Source organism: Squalius cephalus (genome assembly GCF_949319135.1).
Source record: "Squalius cephalus genome assembly, chromosome: 17".
NCBI lineage: Eukaryota > Metazoa > Chordata > Actinopteri > Cypriniformes > Leuciscidae > Squalius > Squalius cephalus.
Genome location: NC_137138.1, coordinates 20,206,336 through 20,225,781, shown reverse-complemented (window position 1 = coordinate 20,225,781; position 19,446 = coordinate 20,206,336). Strand labels below are relative to the sequence as shown.

General features: G+C 37.3%; 1 protein-coding gene across 4 annotated transcripts in view; it reads left to right on the top strand.

Annotated features, from left to right (window-relative positions):
* The first annotated feature begins 30 nt into the window (after nucleotides 1–30).
* Nucleotides 31–19,446, top strand: part of stim1b (stromal interaction molecule 1b) — a 40,240-nt gene continuing 20,824 nt past the window's right edge. The window contains exons 1-6 of one of the 4 annotated variants that reach the window (XM_079846636.1): nucleotides 31–553; nucleotides 2,163–2,289; nucleotides 10,102–10,232; nucleotides 14,239–14,353; nucleotides 14,823–14,934; nucleotides 15,043–15,155. In XM_079846636.1, coding sequence (XP_079702762.1) covers nucleotides 2,169–2,289; nucleotides 10,102–10,232; nucleotides 14,239–14,353; nucleotides 14,823–14,934; nucleotides 15,043–15,155 — 592 coding nt within the window. In that variant the 5' untranslated portion in view covers nucleotides 31–553; nucleotides 2,163–2,168. The remainder of the gene's footprint in view (nucleotides 554–2,162; nucleotides 2,290–10,101; nucleotides 10,233–14,238; nucleotides 14,354–14,822; nucleotides 14,935–15,042; nucleotides 15,156–19,446) is intronic. The other 3 variants (XM_079846634.1, XM_079846633.1, XM_079846635.1) reach the window with 3 other exon arrangements.

Sequence of the window (19,446 nt, the reverse complement as noted above, 5' to 3'; positions counted from 1 at the left end):
AGATGGCTGTGTCTTTCTGCTTTTTGAGACCAAACCTCAAAACCTGACAATTTATATCCCAAGAAACTATTTGCTCTACCATTAGACATCCTCCAAAAGCAACACCAGACGGTTTCCTTACACCGAGGGGATTTGGATAACTCAGAAAATAGGACTTTGAAACAATGTAATGAACCTCGAAATTTGATAAATATTTCCGGAACATACTTTTGTGTCATATATTTGGAGGACATAATTCTTTCTTCATTTTGGACGTTTTGTTCGAAGCGCGTATTGGAGTGATGGACAAATATTTTTGACAATATTTCACATTATTGAGGGCATGTTATTGCGCAGACTATGAGGCGAAGATGTGGAAAATGAATGTCTAGCATCGTTGAAGTGTTGTTTAAACTTATTGGACCATTAAAACGACGACATTTTCTCGTCTTGAGTTAAAACAACATCCTACAAATATCGGTTACCTAATGGATCTCAGTCAGACCAAACGAAACTTTTACATCTGATTTGTCACAAGCGACTCCTGCAGTTTCCAACCTTCGGCTTTTGACAGGTAATCTGACATTTTTAAAACAATAACACGATGAGTTTGAGTAGGTTGCATGTGCATTTGCAACATGAAGTCAACTTTGAAATAGCGTGTGTTACTTTTGCTTATTTCATATGCCATCTGATATGAGTCAATCAGCAAAATACACAAAGATCGTATCATTCACAAGGAGGCACATTTGCCGCTTTTTTATAGTAAGATGAATTTGAGGAGCCTTTGTCAAAAGCTATCTAGATATAAAAAATAACGTGACATGCCACGCTCCACTATAACTGAAGCGTGCAGCTTTGGAGGCTTTTTCCATGTACAGTAGCTCCAACTATAGCCATATGGCAACGTTAACATTTAAACAAACAAGTTTTTATGATTATGTTACTTGTACTCATTTTTTTTTAATTACTGTTAAAATCCAGCAGTCACTAGGCTACTATCTTTTTTCAGTTTCACTAGCGACTTTTCATTAGACTGTTTCATTAGACGACTAGTGACAAGACTTGAATTATTCTCCATTGAAAGTATGTATTACAATTATTGGTTATTCCACTTCCAGTTTACTGATATTAGTATGTAGCCTTATAGCCTATTCCTTAGTTACTTGTAAATATTAAGTAACTAGACATATTAAGTATGTAACATCTACCCAGCTAACACAGTACGTTGTGACGACGTCGTCAGTTAGTCGTCATTTGGTCAGCATGACATTACTTTATGACAACGTTGTGAGGACGTCGTGGTAAAGTTCCATTTTTTTATAATCTTGGATATATCCATCTTGCAAATAGTTACTATTATCAAATCTATAATACCAATTTATTAGTGTGTATTTGTTACTATTGTCATTACATTTGACAACTAGCCAATAAGAAATGTAAATATTGCAATAAGAATTTTTGGTAACACTTTATTTTACAGCATACTTGTTACACACATTGCATGCTGTTACTATAGTAATTACTATAAATTGCGCATAATTACATGCAACTAACCCTAAGCCATGACCTGATCCTGACCCTCCCTAACCCTATAGTAAGTAGGCTATAGTTAATTATTATTACTTAGTACTTAAATTAATACTAGTACTTTACTAGTAATAACTGGGACATGCATACAAATTATTTTCAATCTCCTTCATTGAATTAACTCAAATTTTTTATTTCAAGTTAAACCAACAATAATTGTTTACAGTGTACCAGTAAACTTGGAATAGGTAACCAGCAAAAATTTGAAATACATACTAATTGGAAGTGACTAGTTGATATCTGAAACACATAAAAATTACAAATACCATAGATTCAATAGAATAGTTAGGCGTACATGTCACTTAAGGGATAGTAATTAGTAGATAAAGAGTAATGTTTGTGACTAATTGAGTCACTATTTGAATAAGAACTGCCTGGAACTTAATAATTACTAGTAAAAAACAAACAAAAAAAAACTAGCTATTAAAATAAATACAAGTAACCTAAAAAAGAGATGTGAAAGGAAAAAATATTAAAACCGACTTGCTGTAATACCCAACATAAATGTTTATGTCAGAATATTTCATAATGTATTCCTGAACGGTAGATTAGTATTGTTCTTTTAAATGCTCTCTCTCTCTCTCTGTTTAAAGTTTAGCATGGATCTATTGAGATTTGCCAGACACTGTATGTACTTTGCATGGCTTGGTTTCTTATGGAGGAGTACAGCAGATCAGCACAGCCTGACAGACCACCTGCAGTCTGCCAATGGATTATCCGGTAGGAAATCATCATTCAGTTGAATCACTCAGCGTTATTTCCCATGTTTTATGTGTCCGTATAGTGTGCATTTTACGTGTTACATAATACCAATGGAACATAGTGTTTGTTGTAGAGGGAGATGTCCCACTCTGAGAAAATGGTGCATGATATACACCGTTCGTATGTGTGCTGCTAGATAAGATAAAGTGCTTCCCTTGTTTAATCAGAGCCTCATTGGAGATGATGTCAAACCTATCTTTCACAATCCAAATGCTGCACTTACATTTGTTGACCAAGAACTGAAAGAATTGACATGACCGAAATATGTGTCAGATAAAGGCTTAGTTTAGCAAATGCACAGAGCGACATAAAGGCCTCCCATGAGGCAAGACTGCTGGTGTATGACAACCTCACAAGTTTTGGTGTCCATCAAAGTCTCCTCTTGTGCTTTGACACTAATGTTCAGTTTCCACTTAACAGACTGAAGCTCATCCTGTGATGCACCTTCACCATGGTTATAATCCACTCAAAACTCAATAAAATGCAGACCCGGTGAAAGATTAGAAAAAGGAACACTCTTGTATATTCAACAGTATTCTTTGGAAATTATTTTATCATCATGAGACTTATGACGGTGACACTTTCATTAATAATTTCTTCCAAACTCCAACTCAATCTAGCCTGATCGCTCAGAAAAGATGAATAAACCCTAAACATCCTCTGGCTTTTTAACAATCTGTAATTCTAGCTGCCATTCTGGTGTGCAATGACCTTTGGGGGGAGTTTTTAATAGTCAGTTAGGCTAGTTGAGTAAAGTGAGTTTTATCAGGGTATTGACTTTGGGAATAACTCATAATCTTCTAGTCTGTTCCTGATTTATAACAGATACTTCACAGGGGTTACCAAAGAACTGGAGAGTTGCTGAGGTTTTCTGTTACTATTTCTGTTATTCTAGTTATTAGTTTACCGTGAGTCACTTGGATAAATGCCATAATCAGGCTGAGGTCATCCATCCATTCTCCCAGGCCCTCTGCCTGACTGGGGTTAATTCAAAATGGTCATCTCTACTTATACCAGGTGAAACTCTTTGTATGCATCTGGAAAAGGCTCTGAATTGTACATATTAGGTCCAGGGCTTTGTTGACTTTATCCAACCGTTTTACAGATGGACTTTGCATCTCAGTGCCTGGTGGAATGCATTCCCCAAAACATTTCTCCTTTTATAGAAAATGGTGGGAATAATTAGATTTTCAGTAATCAAAGATGGGGTTGAGAACTGTGAAGTGGACCACTATGGTGATTGTTTTATTGGAATGCAAAATGAAACTTTATATTTGATATTCCAGGTTTAATACAACTTATGCTCAATCCATCATGTTTATGCATAATGTTGATTACCATAACAATTATTTTGACTCAACTTTTCTTTTCTTATTTTCAATTTTTTGGAGGATTTGAAAGCATAATTAGCTATGTTTCCATCACCCTGTTTTTAAGCACATTTTGAAGGATCACATCAGAAACAAGATGGGAATGCCAAATTTCGGGCAAAATTCCCTTAATTCGCAAAGAAGTTTTAACGCTCGCTTGAGGTGGTTTTTGACTTGTGCGACCCACGTAAACCCACGTGACTAATCGGCTGTTTCCGCTGATGGTGTTTTATTTACTGTTGGTTACTAGGTTACCAATATCACTGTCAACAACTTTATGGAAACACAGCTAATTTGCATTTGTTTGGTTTGAAAATATTCGCTTATAATTTTTATAAAAGCACCTACAAAATAAATGTTGAGCTGTAAAGCCATTTTTACAGTAATTTCAGGGTTTATGTGTTATGTTGACATGGACAAAATTGGATATAACTTTACACAGAAAAGATATAAGCAATTTTTCATACTAAAATTATACCAGGGATGCACCGGAATTTCGGCTGCCGAAAATCAAGCGTAGTGTCAGTTCTGGCATCTCACGTTAGTCAAGCTTGCATCAGCTGACTCTCAGCTGATCCACGTCTACCTATAGGAATGCGACGCCTATCGCTGTATACATATAAGCTCCTTCAGTGTTATAAACAGCTATCGCGTTTCTCAGGAGCTAATTACCCTCCTCCATCCCCAGCTCCTCCTCTCGTCCAGTCAGGATTTGACATTCTGATTTCTTTTGAATCAGAATAAATTCTCGAATTATGTTGTACTTTAAAATCTTGAATTAATGAAATCTGCATACATTCATGTTTGTTCAGTTCTGTTTACCCTAAGGGGGGTTATTGCTGCTCTCCCTGCTCTTATCCATGCTAGGCTGCATGGATGCGCAGGGAGTTCTTGCCCAGAAGGGAACCATACCGCCAAACCAAACTGTATGCTTATTGTCAATCCTATTTGACGATAGTGGTCCTGACAGAAATGGCATTTTCGTTTTTTGGCCGAAAGAGAAAAACGTCAGAAAATATAACGCTCCCCTCATGTACTGCTCATGCTCATCGGAAAAGCAAAGTCTGCTCAAATAATGCACCGACATGAAAATTCAATGTTGTAGTATATAGTTGTTTCGGTTTGCAATATTTTTATATTGGTGCATCCCTAATTTTAACACACCTATTGTCTACATTTTGCGGCTATACTATTGAAACAATCACATTTATTTATTGGCCTCATTCATTTTCATTGTAGAGCCTCACTGTGAGTCAAATTTGTGCATTTTCTTATTTTTTTTTAATCAATTAATTTTGTTGTAATCAACGCTATATGCCTCAAGTTCTGTCGATTTATCTTAAATGGTATTGAATGCAAAATATTCCTTTAAATAGAAAAATCAACATTAACTACAAAATATTTAGCATTAACATTGGAAAGTTAATATCGTTTGTTCCACTGCTATGTATAAGCATCCAAATCTCTAGTGTAGATTGTGTAAATAACCCATTTGATCCTGACCTGTATATGACTTCATGCAGCTGGATGGTCCTGAAGGGTCTTTTTACAACAGCTTTATAAATCCTCAAGGCTCTGCAAACACTGACGGTCCTCTCAGATCTTTTTAAAGGTCCGCTGAAGCAGACCAAACATCACCTTGTTTCATTTTTTCCCCTCCTCTTCTGATCCTAGGCCTCTCCGTTTCCCTCATTCTCCTACCAAGACATGCTCTAGCTAGAGATAAAAGAAATGGCGGAAATAGTTTGTCTTAAGACTTACATTGTTTCTGTGGGATTTTATCAAATACTAACAGCAGCTTGCTTAAATATATCTGTTTAAGGGAAAGTTCACCCAAATATTGAACTTCTGTCATTATTTACTGTTCCAAACCCTCGACTTTCATTATAAATTGATAAACATGCAATAAAAAAAATAAGGGGGGAAAGTGTGTTTTTTGTCATTGCAAGTATAGTTTTTTTTTTTTAAAGGGATACTCCACTTTTTTTTGGGAAATAGGCTCATTTTACAACTCCCCCAGAGTTAAACAGTTGAGTTTTACCGTTTTCGAATCCATTCAGCCGATCTCCGGGTCTGGCAGTACCACTTTTAGCATAGCTTAGCATAGATCAGGGGTTCTCAATCCTGGTCCTCGAGGGCCACTTTCCTGCAGAGTTTAGCTCCAACCCTAATCAAACACACCTGAACCAGCTAATTAAGCTCTTCAGGTTTACTAGAGAGCTAAAGGCAGGTGAGTTTGATCAAGGTTGGAGCTAAACTCTGCAGGAAAGTGGCCCTCGAGGACCAGGATTGAGAACCCCTGGCATAGATTATTGAATCGGACAGGACCATTAGCATCTCTCTCAAAAAAAATGACCAAAGAGTTTCGATATTTTTCCTATTTAAAACTTGACTCTTCTGTAGTTACATCGTGTACTAAGACCGACGGGAAATGTAAAGTTGCGATTTTCTAGGCTGATATGTAACTGATGTATAGATTATTATCCTTCCTTCATGTTATTTTTCTCTATCTTATTTATTTATTTTAGTTTTCAGTTCATTGTTATTTTCTCATTTGTATTCTGATGACATTGAACATATTGTTAATACATTTTGTATATTGTATACAAAGTTGTATGTCATAAACATGTCATCTCTGTACATTTGAAAAAAAAAAAAAAAAAGGTAAAAGAAACAAATTAAAATAAAGTAGAGTTTTGAGCTGTAAGCACGTCCCAGCCAGGTTCGTCACTTATTGGGGTCCCCTGGAAACATTTCCATTTCTGTATTTAGTTATGTTGTGAACTTTTTTGTGTGAAACTTATTTGGTTGTGTTTGCTATTTGGAGCAAACGTGTGTTGTGAAACTGATGAAGACGTTTTCTTAATTTGCGGGTGTTTTTTCTATTTGCATGTGTTTTCTTCAGTTGCAGCGCGTTGAGCTCTCTCGGCCACCGTAGTTTGCCTCTTAGACAAAAATAGTTTCTGGATTTGCTCAAATTTGCGAGGTTCATGACAACATGGTGTAATAAAAAGGTTTAGCAACATCTGCAAATAGCCAGGCTTGTGTCTTAAAGTTGGCCCAAATTAAGCTACAGGAAATTCTTCAGAAATTCACCTTTTGTGTTCCACAGAAGAGTTTGGTGATGACAGAAATGAGAACAGAACCTCATCTGTATCTGGCTATGTCAGACAAACATTAACGCAGCAGACACAACTATACTTGTATAGTACATTTCTTGTGATAAGAAATTTGCTTCAATACGTTGAGATTTGAAATCTTCACGAAAGCAGTAGTGATTATGCTAACTGATAGTAAACACTAACAAACAAAGATGATATCTTAAGTAAATCGGGTGGAGGGAATGCATCCAAGGAATTGAGGGATAATATGTGAGGAAATTCCTGAGATCCTCTTGTTTTTCTCATGTCGGATGCCTTTTTCTCAGTTTAATCAATCGCTAAATCTGCCCGTCGTGCATATTAAATTAGTAAATCTTTTTATGTGCCCTTAACTTTACTTGTACCAGGTTGAGTCATAACCGCTTGATCCGGGTTCAAGTTTAGCAAGTTTTTAAACGATTAGCAAGTTTAACTGTATATGTTGTCAGCGTTTTTAAATGGTTCTCTTAAAGTGATGATTTGTGTGCAAATACACAGTTGTGTGATGACAAGTGTTTTTTGAAGAGTCGCGGTTGTGGCATGTTTGTTTAGTGGTTTTGCACAGAAACTTTTTGCTGGCTGTGAAATGGGGACAAAAATAGCAGTGTAGATCTTATGACATTAAACATTTATTTGTATTAAAACAGATCTGCCTGCCTGGAAGAACACAGTCCACTCATGGACACGCTAGTAACACGAGAGTTTTAATTACATCCATCCTTAGTAGTGCAATGGCTGATGACCCTGGATTTAAAAAAAAAAAAAACCCTTGGTATCTAATCACAGTGACGACAGTGACAATTTGATGTTAATACCTGCTCCATAATGAAGTCTTTAAACTCTGTGAGACAGAAGTTAAGTCCAGCACGTCCAATTATTCCACCCACTGCCATATTACAGCAATATCAACAATACCTCAGCAGCTGTCCTGTGTCTCCATCTAAAAATAGTTTAAAAGTCACTCTATGGCTTATACGTGGCTGTGTTTGCGTCACCCTCAGACTGAACTCTCCTGTGACAATGGGCTTAAACATTGGGCCCTTACAAAGGCACCGCTGTTTGCCCTGTTTTTACAATACGTCACTGCTAAGGGATCAATTCCTCAGCCTTGCTTAATTTCCATACTCTAAAGACTAGTACATTTAGCAGTTTTGCTGTGACTGTAAAATAACAGTGGCCGTTTACCATGTAAGAGTGGATGATGCATGAATATCACCGAAGGGATTGAATCTCAAACTCATTTTCATCAGAAGGTCATTTGTGTTTGAATAGGCCTTTTGTTGTCTCAGGCATTATGTGCTCTTTTAACTTGCCTTTTTGTGCAATTATAATAGATCAAAGGATTTAACTTTTTTTTTGCAATTGTATGCACTTAAAATGAGCAGGTTTACCCAGAATGCATTGCAGTGAGATGGTGTGTATTAGCTGTGTTCCAAAATACAGTGAGTGAACTGCCTGCAAATAATTTCTGTGGCATTTGTGCTTAACACGTTGCGTAGCTAACAGTTTGATACTTTATCGAAGGAATATTTGATGACGAGCGAGCCCTGAATTATTTGAAAAATAATGCACACCTTAAATGCTTTCACCATGGTAATGCTTTCCATATATAAAACAACATCATTTTGTGGCAAAAAAACATGGAAATAATTGGTCGTTTTTATCCTATTGTTTAGAATATTTATTTGCTTGGTCAGTGTCGCTGTGGGTTTTGGTTCTTTTGCTGTTGTCAGCTGTAAGGACATTTGAAATAACTTAAAATCATTTGGCGAAGTGATATCTGATATGGAACTACTTTAGCCGTGCATTTCCCTGAAAATAATTGCACACCTTAGAATGTTTATCAACCAATCAGATTCAAGCATTCATCTGCCTTGTAGTATAATAGAGTGCAACGGTCAGGTTACGGAAAATAAAAAATCCCATTCATTATTTCAACTTAATTTTTAAATAATCGCATTGAACAGACAAATTCTAGGTGAAAAACTACATTACTCATTAGAATCAAAGAAAATGCAAAAAAAAAAAAAATTCACTAATCAGAGAGTTGAAACAAGCAAATCATGCCAGATGAACTCTATCACCCGCCCACTCCCTTGAAGCACTGCGAATGACGTAATGGAGTCAGGGCCTGTCCCAATATCCATACTTCTGTCTGTAGGCTTGATGACTTGTCTTCAAACATACATGACGCATTTCTTGTATTTGGCCCAAGTGTTCAAACCAATGGGACACGCAATGTAGTTTTTGAGAGACACAATTTTGAGAGAGTTTTATTTACAAAGTTTTCCACTTTCAAATAAACTTCTAAATACATGTTCAGTAGTTCCTAAGATGCATTTATTAATTGTGGTACTTCTAATTAAGTGCTAAAAAGCATTTGCAATGTTTTACAAAATGCAATAATAAAATGTGCAACACTTTACATTTTACTACCAAATTATGTCATATTCTAATTAATTTAACTTGACACTAGCAAGTTTTCCTCAACATTATGCGATTTCAGGGCATGCGAGTTCCTGAACATTATGAATGATGGGTTACTCTTAACCTCAAATACCACTCCGAAGAAGCAGTATTAGAGATGGTGTGGATTTAGAGTGTGTTACGCGCACTGTGATTTGCCATTTTCCAGACCTGGGACAGTCTTGCACACTCGAGTTATGTTTAGTTTCATTATGGTTTTTGTTCATGTGATTTGGTTTCCTGTATATCCTTTCAGTTTAGCTTTCTCCGTTAGTGTCCTCGGTTTCTCATGAGTTAATGATCTAATTAGTATACGTTACACTTAAATATTAGTATACATATTAATATTTTGCAATAAACTTCAAAAATAAGCTGTTTCTATATACAATCACCATCTTTAAAGTTTAAATCAATAGTTTTATGTCATTCACAATACTTTAAAGCCATTTAGTACACAATAATGCCTTCTATAATGTTCTTTTTGCTTTGAATCAAAGTTTGCAGTGTGATTCCCCTTTAAGCTGGTTGGTGTGGTTATAGCTTATAACTCTTTAATGAAGACTTAAAAAAAAATTCCTATAGGAAAAATACTTCCGGAACCAAGGACACTGAAAAAAAGGGGCGAGCACTGTTGCACTCTATAAGCATGAAAGAACACATATATTGAGTAAAATAATACATTACATGGATACGTGGCTAGATGCCTTTGTAGGCAGCCTGTTTTGTAAAAGCGAAGTTGTGTAGTTTAAGAGGAGTTTCTGTCGCATATCTCACATATTGTTTTCTCTCCTCAGAACTGTGTGGTATTGATGAGCTACTTTGCAAGGACGAAAACTCTCTGCTAAGTTTTGAGGCCATCCGCAGCATTCATAAAGACATGGACGATGATGCAGACGGCAGCGTGGATGTGACAGAAACCGATGGGGTGAGGGCTGCAGAATTCATGTGTGGTTTTGTGGTCTGCTGTTGAGAGATTGATGTTGCAGCTCAGTGCACGGTGCCCAATGTAAAGACAAGTGCTTAGTTTGCTTGCTTGAAAGGACACAGTCGCTTTTGGCTTGTTCATTGGACACATAGATTTCTGTCAAGCTGCTTTGAGATATGTATTTTGAAAAAGTGCTTTACAAATAAGCATAAACTTGACTTGACAGTAAAATAGAACAATGCACTGAAGTACAACACATGGCATGCGATATACAGCTGTACTGGTACAAGTCTGAGTGTGTTTCAGAGCTTTTGCAGAGATGAGGAGCGCAAGTTACACATGTTATAGAGTTTTTTCATCTGTCATAGCATTCAACTGTAACATTTTATGATAAAATACACTGAGGTGGACAGGGGCGTAGCAGCCATTATAAAAGTTGGGGGGACGAAAGCTGTATGTGACCATAGGATGTGACCCAAAGGTGATGTTCATAACAGGGTTTTTCCTGACTCAAAATGAGGCAGAGGTGGTAAAATCCTAATAGCCTAATGAAAATGTGTATTTTTTTGTAGATCATCATATACCCTAATGTGTTTCCCACATTATTTTTGTGGGTGGAGCTTGGTACCTCTAGGGGGGTCCGGGGACATGCCCCCCCGGAAGAAAATTTTGTACATTTTAAAGATAAATTCATTAATCTGGTTCACTTTTAGTCACCCGAATCCACTGTTAAAAATAAATAATCCACCCGCCAACCACCCATATTCTCTGATTTAGATATCTGAATCTGATCATCACATTACAATTATTCAAATTCTTAGTGTTAAGCATGATAATATGGTAACATATCACACTGAAGTAGGCTGATTTAAAATGAACATTTATTTAAAATAAAAGTTCTTCTTTTGGCAAAATTACATTTCCTTAATAGCCTAAACAGAGACTTTACTCCCTTCAAACTTAAATTGTCAATGTTTCATTTCATCACTGTTTGAAAACACTCATTTTTTGTACCTTTATAAAGGGCATTTCCCCCCTAATTTTATACAACAGACATTTTATTGAAATATAGGCTATCAATAAAACCTAAATCAATGTATTTACAAAGTTTTAATATTATTTTGGTCACCCGACGTCGCAACCGAAATTTAACCAAATATCAACGTCTTACATTGCGTAAGTTGTTACCTGATGGGAATAATCTGTTATGTCTCATTTAGCAGATGCTTTTATCCAAAGCGACAAGTAGGAGAGCATTTAACACACACTCGGCACAATCCGGCGCGACGTGACGAGGTCCATACGGGTTCTCATAGACGGTCTTACTGCGTTACAGTTGGTTAAATCAACAAGGAAACTTTACGCGTGATTCATGTCATCGCGACATAAAGGATATAATGGATATAAAAGGATATAATGTCCTCTGCTTTTTTCTGGGGTTCATTTTACCCCAGACGGCCAAACAGCAAAGTGACTAAACAACGAACGAAAATTCGCAAGAGAGCAACAAGAGATTTGAAGCTCATGGCAGACACGCCCAAGAGATGATTCGCGCTGTGATTGGCTGAATGTTAGTTCACTCAAGTCTAAGTAACAAATCAGAGAACACGGGCGGAAATAGTGGCGCTGGGTCAAAAAAAAAATGCGGGGGACAGAATCACCTGTTTCTAAAAGTGAGGGGGACGTGTCCCCCCCGTCCCCCCCGGTTGCTATTTTTTACAGTCTATGGTTGCTACGCCCCTGGAGGTGGAGATATATAGATGTGAAATATGTCTTTTTTGCGAGATTATCCTTTTTTAATTATTCATTTTCACATAATTTGTAGAGATATACAACAACAACAACAACAAAAGTTTCTACCAAAATATTAAGCAGCACAACTGTTTTCAATATGAAATGTTTCTTGAGCAGCAAATCATCATATTAGAATGATTTCTGAAGGATATTTCACAATATTAGCTACAGCTTTTAATGTATTTTTGATCAAATAAATAACTGTAGCCTTTGTGAGCTTAAGAGACCCCAAACATTTTAAAGGTAGCTGTGTGCGTGTGTGTGTGTGTGTGTGTGTGTGTGTGTGTGTGTGTGTGTGTGTGTGTGCGTGCGTGTGTGTGCGTGTGCGTGTGCTTTTTGACCTACATTATGGAGTCCTTATATTGTGGTGGTGTGTATTTGTGTATTCAAGTTTCAGGCCACACCTCCTACATTATGCCGATGTCCTCATAATTCAAATCACTAAATAAACATACTTTATGTTTAGGAGTAGGTTTAGGGACTAGAAAATGTCATCATCTCAGTATAAAAACCATAGTGCCTTTGATGCATGTTAGTAATAAGCCGACAACGCGTGTGGTCATGTAAATGCATTCAACTGTTTATCTTTATTGCCGTAAGGTCAAACGGCTTAAGAATAATCAACACGGCTAGATTTTTTCCAATTAACAAAATTTCGCCCGGCGTATGTAAACAAGCTGCGTTCTGTCAGCTTATTGAAGTGCGCGTGTGTGATATGTGACAGGAAAGCGTCCTTGTACGGCAGATTTAATGGCTTAGTTAGTGTTTTGCAGTAGAGGTGAGACATATTTTATTTATTTTTATTTAACCTTTATTCAACCAGATGATCTCATTGAGATTTAAAACCTCTTTTCGCAAACTCAAGCTTTTTTTATCCTAGAAATATAAAAAATGTGTTCTAATCTCGTGCAGCCAAAGGAACTTCAAATATGAGAGAAGAATAACTCTGTACAAGTTTCCCACTGACATTTTGAAATACTCTGGGGGTTTTAATGCTTTATTTAACATCAAAACTCACATAATAAATAGAATACTCTAAAACATGGATGCTTACTTTTTGACGTCACTACCAGGGAATAACCTGTTTTTATTTTTTTACATACAGTCTTGTAAACATGGTTTACTTGCACTGCCAGGTTATTGATTTGTATGTAAACCAGTAAATAAGGTTATTTCAATAAACTGATTTTAGTTAGCGCATGTACTGTAAATGTGCTCAATGATAGGTGTACCAACGTGTGTGTATATGTATATTTAGCAAACTGGCAACTGCCAGTGATTTAAAGCAAATGATCTTTGAAAAGAGGATTCTAAAAAAGTCGATTGGACTGACCAAATTTAGACGAGTCAATGTGTTATTGGCTGTCACAATGTTTCAGATAAACACTTTACAATATGTTTTTCATACACTATTATTTTTTACAGTAGTCATGCAACCTGATTATCAAAGATACAAACAAAAAAGAAAATTCAAAATCCACTTATGGATCTGCTTTGAATGGACATGACATTTCCACATGGCTTCTGAAGTGATTATTAACCATGATTATCGTTCACGAACATAGGCTATAAAAAAACACACTGTATTCTCTTTGAATCACACAAAGCAATTCCTTTTTCATGTGAATGCCACATCTGAGCACTGAGTAAACAGCATTACTGCTGACCGACCGCAGCCATAGGCAGTCCAAGGCCATAGACAGTCCTGTGAGTGTAACCTTTACTACAGTCTGAGTTATTGTGAGGCGATTGAACCAGTGAAAATAACAGCATTTACATACTTCAGGTTGTCTGATGCTCTACAGTAAGACTACTGGATCATAGAAAAAACCCAAGACAAGTATTACAAGTTGGATATGCCAAATAATCTGTTTACTGTGGTTTTACATCTAACCTCTTGCCAAATGTTGGATTATGCAAATAGACAGTGCTGTAAAATGAAACATAAATAATCAAGTCCAGAACAGATTGTGAATGTAATTGGAAAACCACTGTTTAATTTTAGATTACATTTCAGGGTGCTGGATTTTCGTTTCATTTTATCCTCTCCTTTAGCTTAATTTCAGCCTATAGTTAAGCATATTTATTTTTACAATCCTAACTATGCATGTTTATATGATTATATACCTGCTGCATGTGAGCCTATCAGAAAATGATATCATGAGAACCACTGTACCTAATGCTAAAATCCAGTCTTTGTTTCCTTAAACAGTTTCTAAGGGAAGACTTAAAGTACAAAGATCCTAAGGGAAAACACAACAGCTTCCATAGAGCAGATCTGCTGATCACAGTGGAGGACATGTGGAACACCTGGAAGGCCTCTGAAGGTTTTCACAGATTCTTTTAATTTGATATGAATTATACGACACTGAGAAAGCAGTCAGCCATCTTAGAGCAAATTCAAAGTCATTCCTGTTAGCCACATCATAAACTATATTTAAACTACTACATATTTAATACATGTAGACTTGTGTAAGTATTATGTTTGTGTAACTGAAAACACAAGCCTTTCAAAGTATACTTCTTTGGCCGTGAGCGCGGAAAGATGCCTTCGACGTGTGCGCACTATCTAGTGGACTCAAGTCACTGTTGTACGTGCAGCATCCGCACGGACACAAAAATTGGGCCTCCTAATGACGTCACACAGACAGTGTGCAGACAGTCGCGGAATGCGTACGGCCGAAGTATACTTTGGGCTTAAGCTTCCATCATTCAGAATGTCTGGTCTTCCATGTCTGTGTTCTCAGTGTCCTCTGGCACCGTAATCCACTTGCATCACTTGTTTTTTGTTTTTAGTGTATCACTGGACAGTAGAAGATGCAGAGGATTGGCTCATCCGCTGTGTTCAGTTACCTCAGTATGTCGATTCCTTCAGGAAGAACGACATCAGTGGCAAAGCTTTGCCCAGGTAATAAAGCTTACAGTTAGCATCTCTATTGCCTTCATCTGTATAATACGTTTTTCAGCTGACGGACATAAATTACTTACTGACTCACAGTGTCTGTTCCATTCACAGACTTGCAGTGAAAAATGCCACCCTGCTTCTGTCTGTGCTGAAGATACCAGACCGCACTCATGCACAGAAATTGCAGCTGAAGGCTCTGGAGACAGTGCTTTTTGGAAATCCAAGTGAGTAGCACTTAGTACTAAGACTGGGCTGATTGAATATCCACAAAACATTTGTGGTTGTATATCGAAATTGTCTCATGACTTTTGAGTTTGAAATGTTTTAATAGTCTCTGGCAAGAGTTGGTAAGATCAATTCAGTTCTGTGAATCAGTTAAAAATGTCCATGTGAGTTAATCAGTTCTGATTAATGGCCAAAAGTTTGATTCATTTCAATTAAACTGTTCATTTAAATGAATCATTTCTGAGTTGTCGACTTCGGTACCAAGTCGGTACTGAAATTACAAAAAAATGTAAACACCTCTGATTGCCCATTGTACTTACGCGTATCATATTCACGAGGTCACACTTACAAATAAGTCAGATAGAATAAAAGCGTATTTGGCGTGCTGTCCGAGGAGAGGGCTCCGGGCTCGGTATTCGGCCCGAACCCAGAGTACTCCCCCCGTATTCCTGGCTGTAAAAGAATGAGCCAAGAGTGAGGAGTCGGGGTGGTGGAGGGATGCTGAAAAACTGTCAAGGAATGTTAGGTGAGTTGACAGAGTGAATATAATTGTTTGTGACATAATTGTTTGATGACAAGTTGATTGGATTGATTATTTGAACGTGCTCCTCCCGAACTTTGTGTATAAAACATCATTAAATATACATCAATGACGCTCTTCACCGAGCGCTTACACAGATACACACGGCAGCGTTTGAAAGCACAAGCGCTCCTGTGTGTATCTGTGTAAGAGCTCGGTGAAGAGCGTCATTGATGTATATTTGCCTGTTTTTTTAAAACACTTTCAAACACTTCCGTGTGCTCTCAAACGCTCCCGTGCGTTGATCATTTTAACCAATCACAGACATATCTGATGAGCATGTGAACACAATGGCCAATCAGAGGTGTTTACAATTCCACTCAATAGGGCACAAAGCGTCACAATTTTAAAATTTCAGTATTTTGGTTCCAAGTCGGTACTTTTTGACAACCCTAGTTTGCAACATCACTCAGAAATATTCACAGTAGAATCATTACTGTCTCTGGACAATATTGTTCATAGCTGTTCCGGGCTATATTTTGTATTTTAGCGTGACTGAAGGGTGTATTCGGTAGACCAACTCTACTAATTTGTTGGAACTGTTTTCTTAATTCTTCTCCCTGTTTTAGAAGTTTTAGAAAACTACTTGCATTGAAATGTTCTGCAAGGAATAACAAGTTTTTTTGAACTGCTGATTTCTGGATGAAGTCCAAATTGCAGTCTTCTTTGCTTATTATGTGCTGAAATCAAAGAAAGGTTTATTCTGTTTTCTTTTCTCGTGAGCAAATATATTCTCCGTCTGAAAATAGCCAGACTTATTGTATAACAAAAGCCAGACAGAAGAGGCATGTTCCTTTAATGTCAGCCATTACAACGTGATACTCGAGTGAAATTCTGGTGAAACAGAAAAGAGAGGGATGTTGTCAATAAATAGAGAGATTGAGAGATTGATGGGGATGTAATGGTCGAGGGCATTCCATCATATGATTCATAGTTCATGTGACTGTCTCTACCTAGAATATTAGCCAGAGTTAAAGGTATCAAAGATGCTGGCAAGAAAAGTACTTTACACAGCACATTAGACACAGCACCATCATAATCCCAAAGGCTGTCAAAGACTGCATGATTTGTTGCAGGAATTTCAGCTCACACAATGTCTTCATGCACTGATGCACTGCTGGTATATGGCTCATGGTGAAACATGATAAAGCACAAGGCTACAAGATCCATATTCCTTCTCAGTGCTCTAGCAAAGGGCATCAGTGATTACTTTTGTGTGGCCTGCAGTTTAAAATGCCTGTGCTTTTTTGCGTATGCGGGCATGCATTTAAAGTACAGGTTAATACTTGCTGATTAAAGAAGATTTTTGTAGGGTGTTGTAGGTGGTTACCAATATGTTTCTATGCAGTTCCTTTTCTGAGTAGTTTTTAGCTTGTTGCTATTAGGGCTGCACGATATATCGCTTTAGCATTAATATCGTCAATATTGTCAAATACTGTATAGGGTTCGTAGTTAATCCGTACGGACCAGGCAAAGTTTAACCATCATAGAGCAAACTTTTATTATTTGCATACATTTTAGGTCCTGTCAGTTTAAACATTCAAGCGATTTTAAACCATTTAAGTGCAAGAATAGAGCTCAATTCGTAACTCTTTTCTGTGTGCGTACAGAGCCGCGCAGACATCATCTTTTTGTGCTTGAACGGACACGTACGCAAAATGATGTCAAAATGCCTGTCTTGTCGAGGATCCTAGTAAGCACAGTTGCTTATGGCTTATGTGAATGTAAACAAATGAGAAAAAAAAACAGATGAGGATCATTATATTGGATCAGTGCATTCGGTCTTAAAGTGACAGCAGCCTAATATTCCGGCTGCTGTCTGTGTCATTAATGTTTATTAAACAACAACATACAAAGACAAAATCACATTTGCATCATTAACAAAGATTAATTATATTTATACAGTGAAGACTATGCAGTGTTATTTTATAGGGCTGTGTTGAAAAAATCGATTCACCGATTCTGAATCGATTTTCATATTAATTTCTAAAGATCGATCCGTAACTCAGAGGATCGATTTTCCCCGTGAACTTTAACTTGCCGCGTCATTGAATTCACGCATGCGCGCGATGTGGAAGGACATTAAAACAACGTCAGTAACGTTAAGCGGTTGCTTTGAAAACTCCAGAAACGCTCAAAGCTGCGATCTGGCACCATTTCGGGTTCAGAAGCAATGCAGAGAACGAGCTTGACAAAAGCAAAGGTTTTCTAAAGGTTTTGTAAGTTCAAATTTTATTTACATTCTGTGAGATGCGCGGTTGGCGGTTACAGCCGCGGACTCCGCGGATAAACCGTGGATCGGGCGGATGATGTGACGAAAAATTATATTTTAATTAAATTCGGATGGGTGGCGGGCGGTTAGCCAATCAAATAAAAAATATATGCATACATTAAGCGGATGGCGGGCGGGTGCTGTTTTGAAAATTGGTCAAAAACGTTGGTGCGGACGGATGAGTTTTGTGATGCGGTTGAAATAATAGCCCATCCGCGCATCTCTACGTTGTCTGTTTACTGAAGCCAGTAGCCAACAATCTGTTTACATTTGCACAGGCTTAGAACAAATGTGTTCTAAATGTTGATCATTAAAATAAAAAATAAAGGTGCATTTGCATCTGAACTGTAAAAGCATTTTGGAAAATTCTTAATGTCATTTTTAATAATACATCAGGTTTGCGTCTAAATAATCGGTCTACTGCTGCTGATATACCTCTGCGTCCTCGGTCGTCTACACCAGGGGTTCCCAAACTTTTCCATTCCAGGACCCACCTAGACAAGAATAATCTATCTCAAGACCCACCAAAATATAAAATAATTTTAAAGCATGAATGTGGGGTGGGAGGCGTTAGTTCTCTTTGGAGCAGTTTTTTTCTTGTTATAGTATGAATGACAAGTTTAATTGCAATACAAACTTTTGGCACATTATCAAAAATTGAGAGCCTAACAGCCTAATGGCTGTTGAAATAATGTGAAGAATACTGAGTAGTTTTTGTCTGCTGCCTCAACTGATTTACCAGACACGGCAGAACAAATTTAAAGAAATGAAAAAAGATTAAGTAAGCTTAATCATAACCAAAGGTTTGATATGACAAAAATCAGAATATAAAAAATATAATAGACTAATAATTTTATTTGACAGTAGACCCATGACCTAGAATTTCAATAGTAATATTTATGCTGCGAGTGTTGTTAAACTCATTGCGTTGTTCAGCGCAGAAAACACTTTAGTGCTCGTGTGTGTACATGTGAAATACTTTTTATATATAGGCTATATTTTTTGCGTTGTAGCAAAATGCATGCAAGGGAACGCAAACAACGCACTCTTACGACGACCATATCTCTGAAAGACAACAGTTCTGTGTTGAACAGACGACAGAGAAATCAGTGCGATTTGTTTCATGAAGCACGCGCTTGCGAAATGTTGTGTTAACAATTTCAGCGTCTCAGAGCGGCGCGGTTCATTAAGCGGTTATGTGCGCATTATTAACAAGAAGAAACTCGTTTACTCCAATCACTGCTCTGCATTCTGCATGAGATCGCATTACACCGGATAATTCAAATGTCACGAAAGGCTGATTCAGGTCTCCGCTGCGTTTCCCAAAAGCATCGGGAGCTAAGCTGATCGTAGAGATAAGTGGCAACGGTTTTACGATCTACTAAAGGCATACGACGCTTTTGGGAAACGCAGCGCCTTTCGTGACATTTGAATTCTC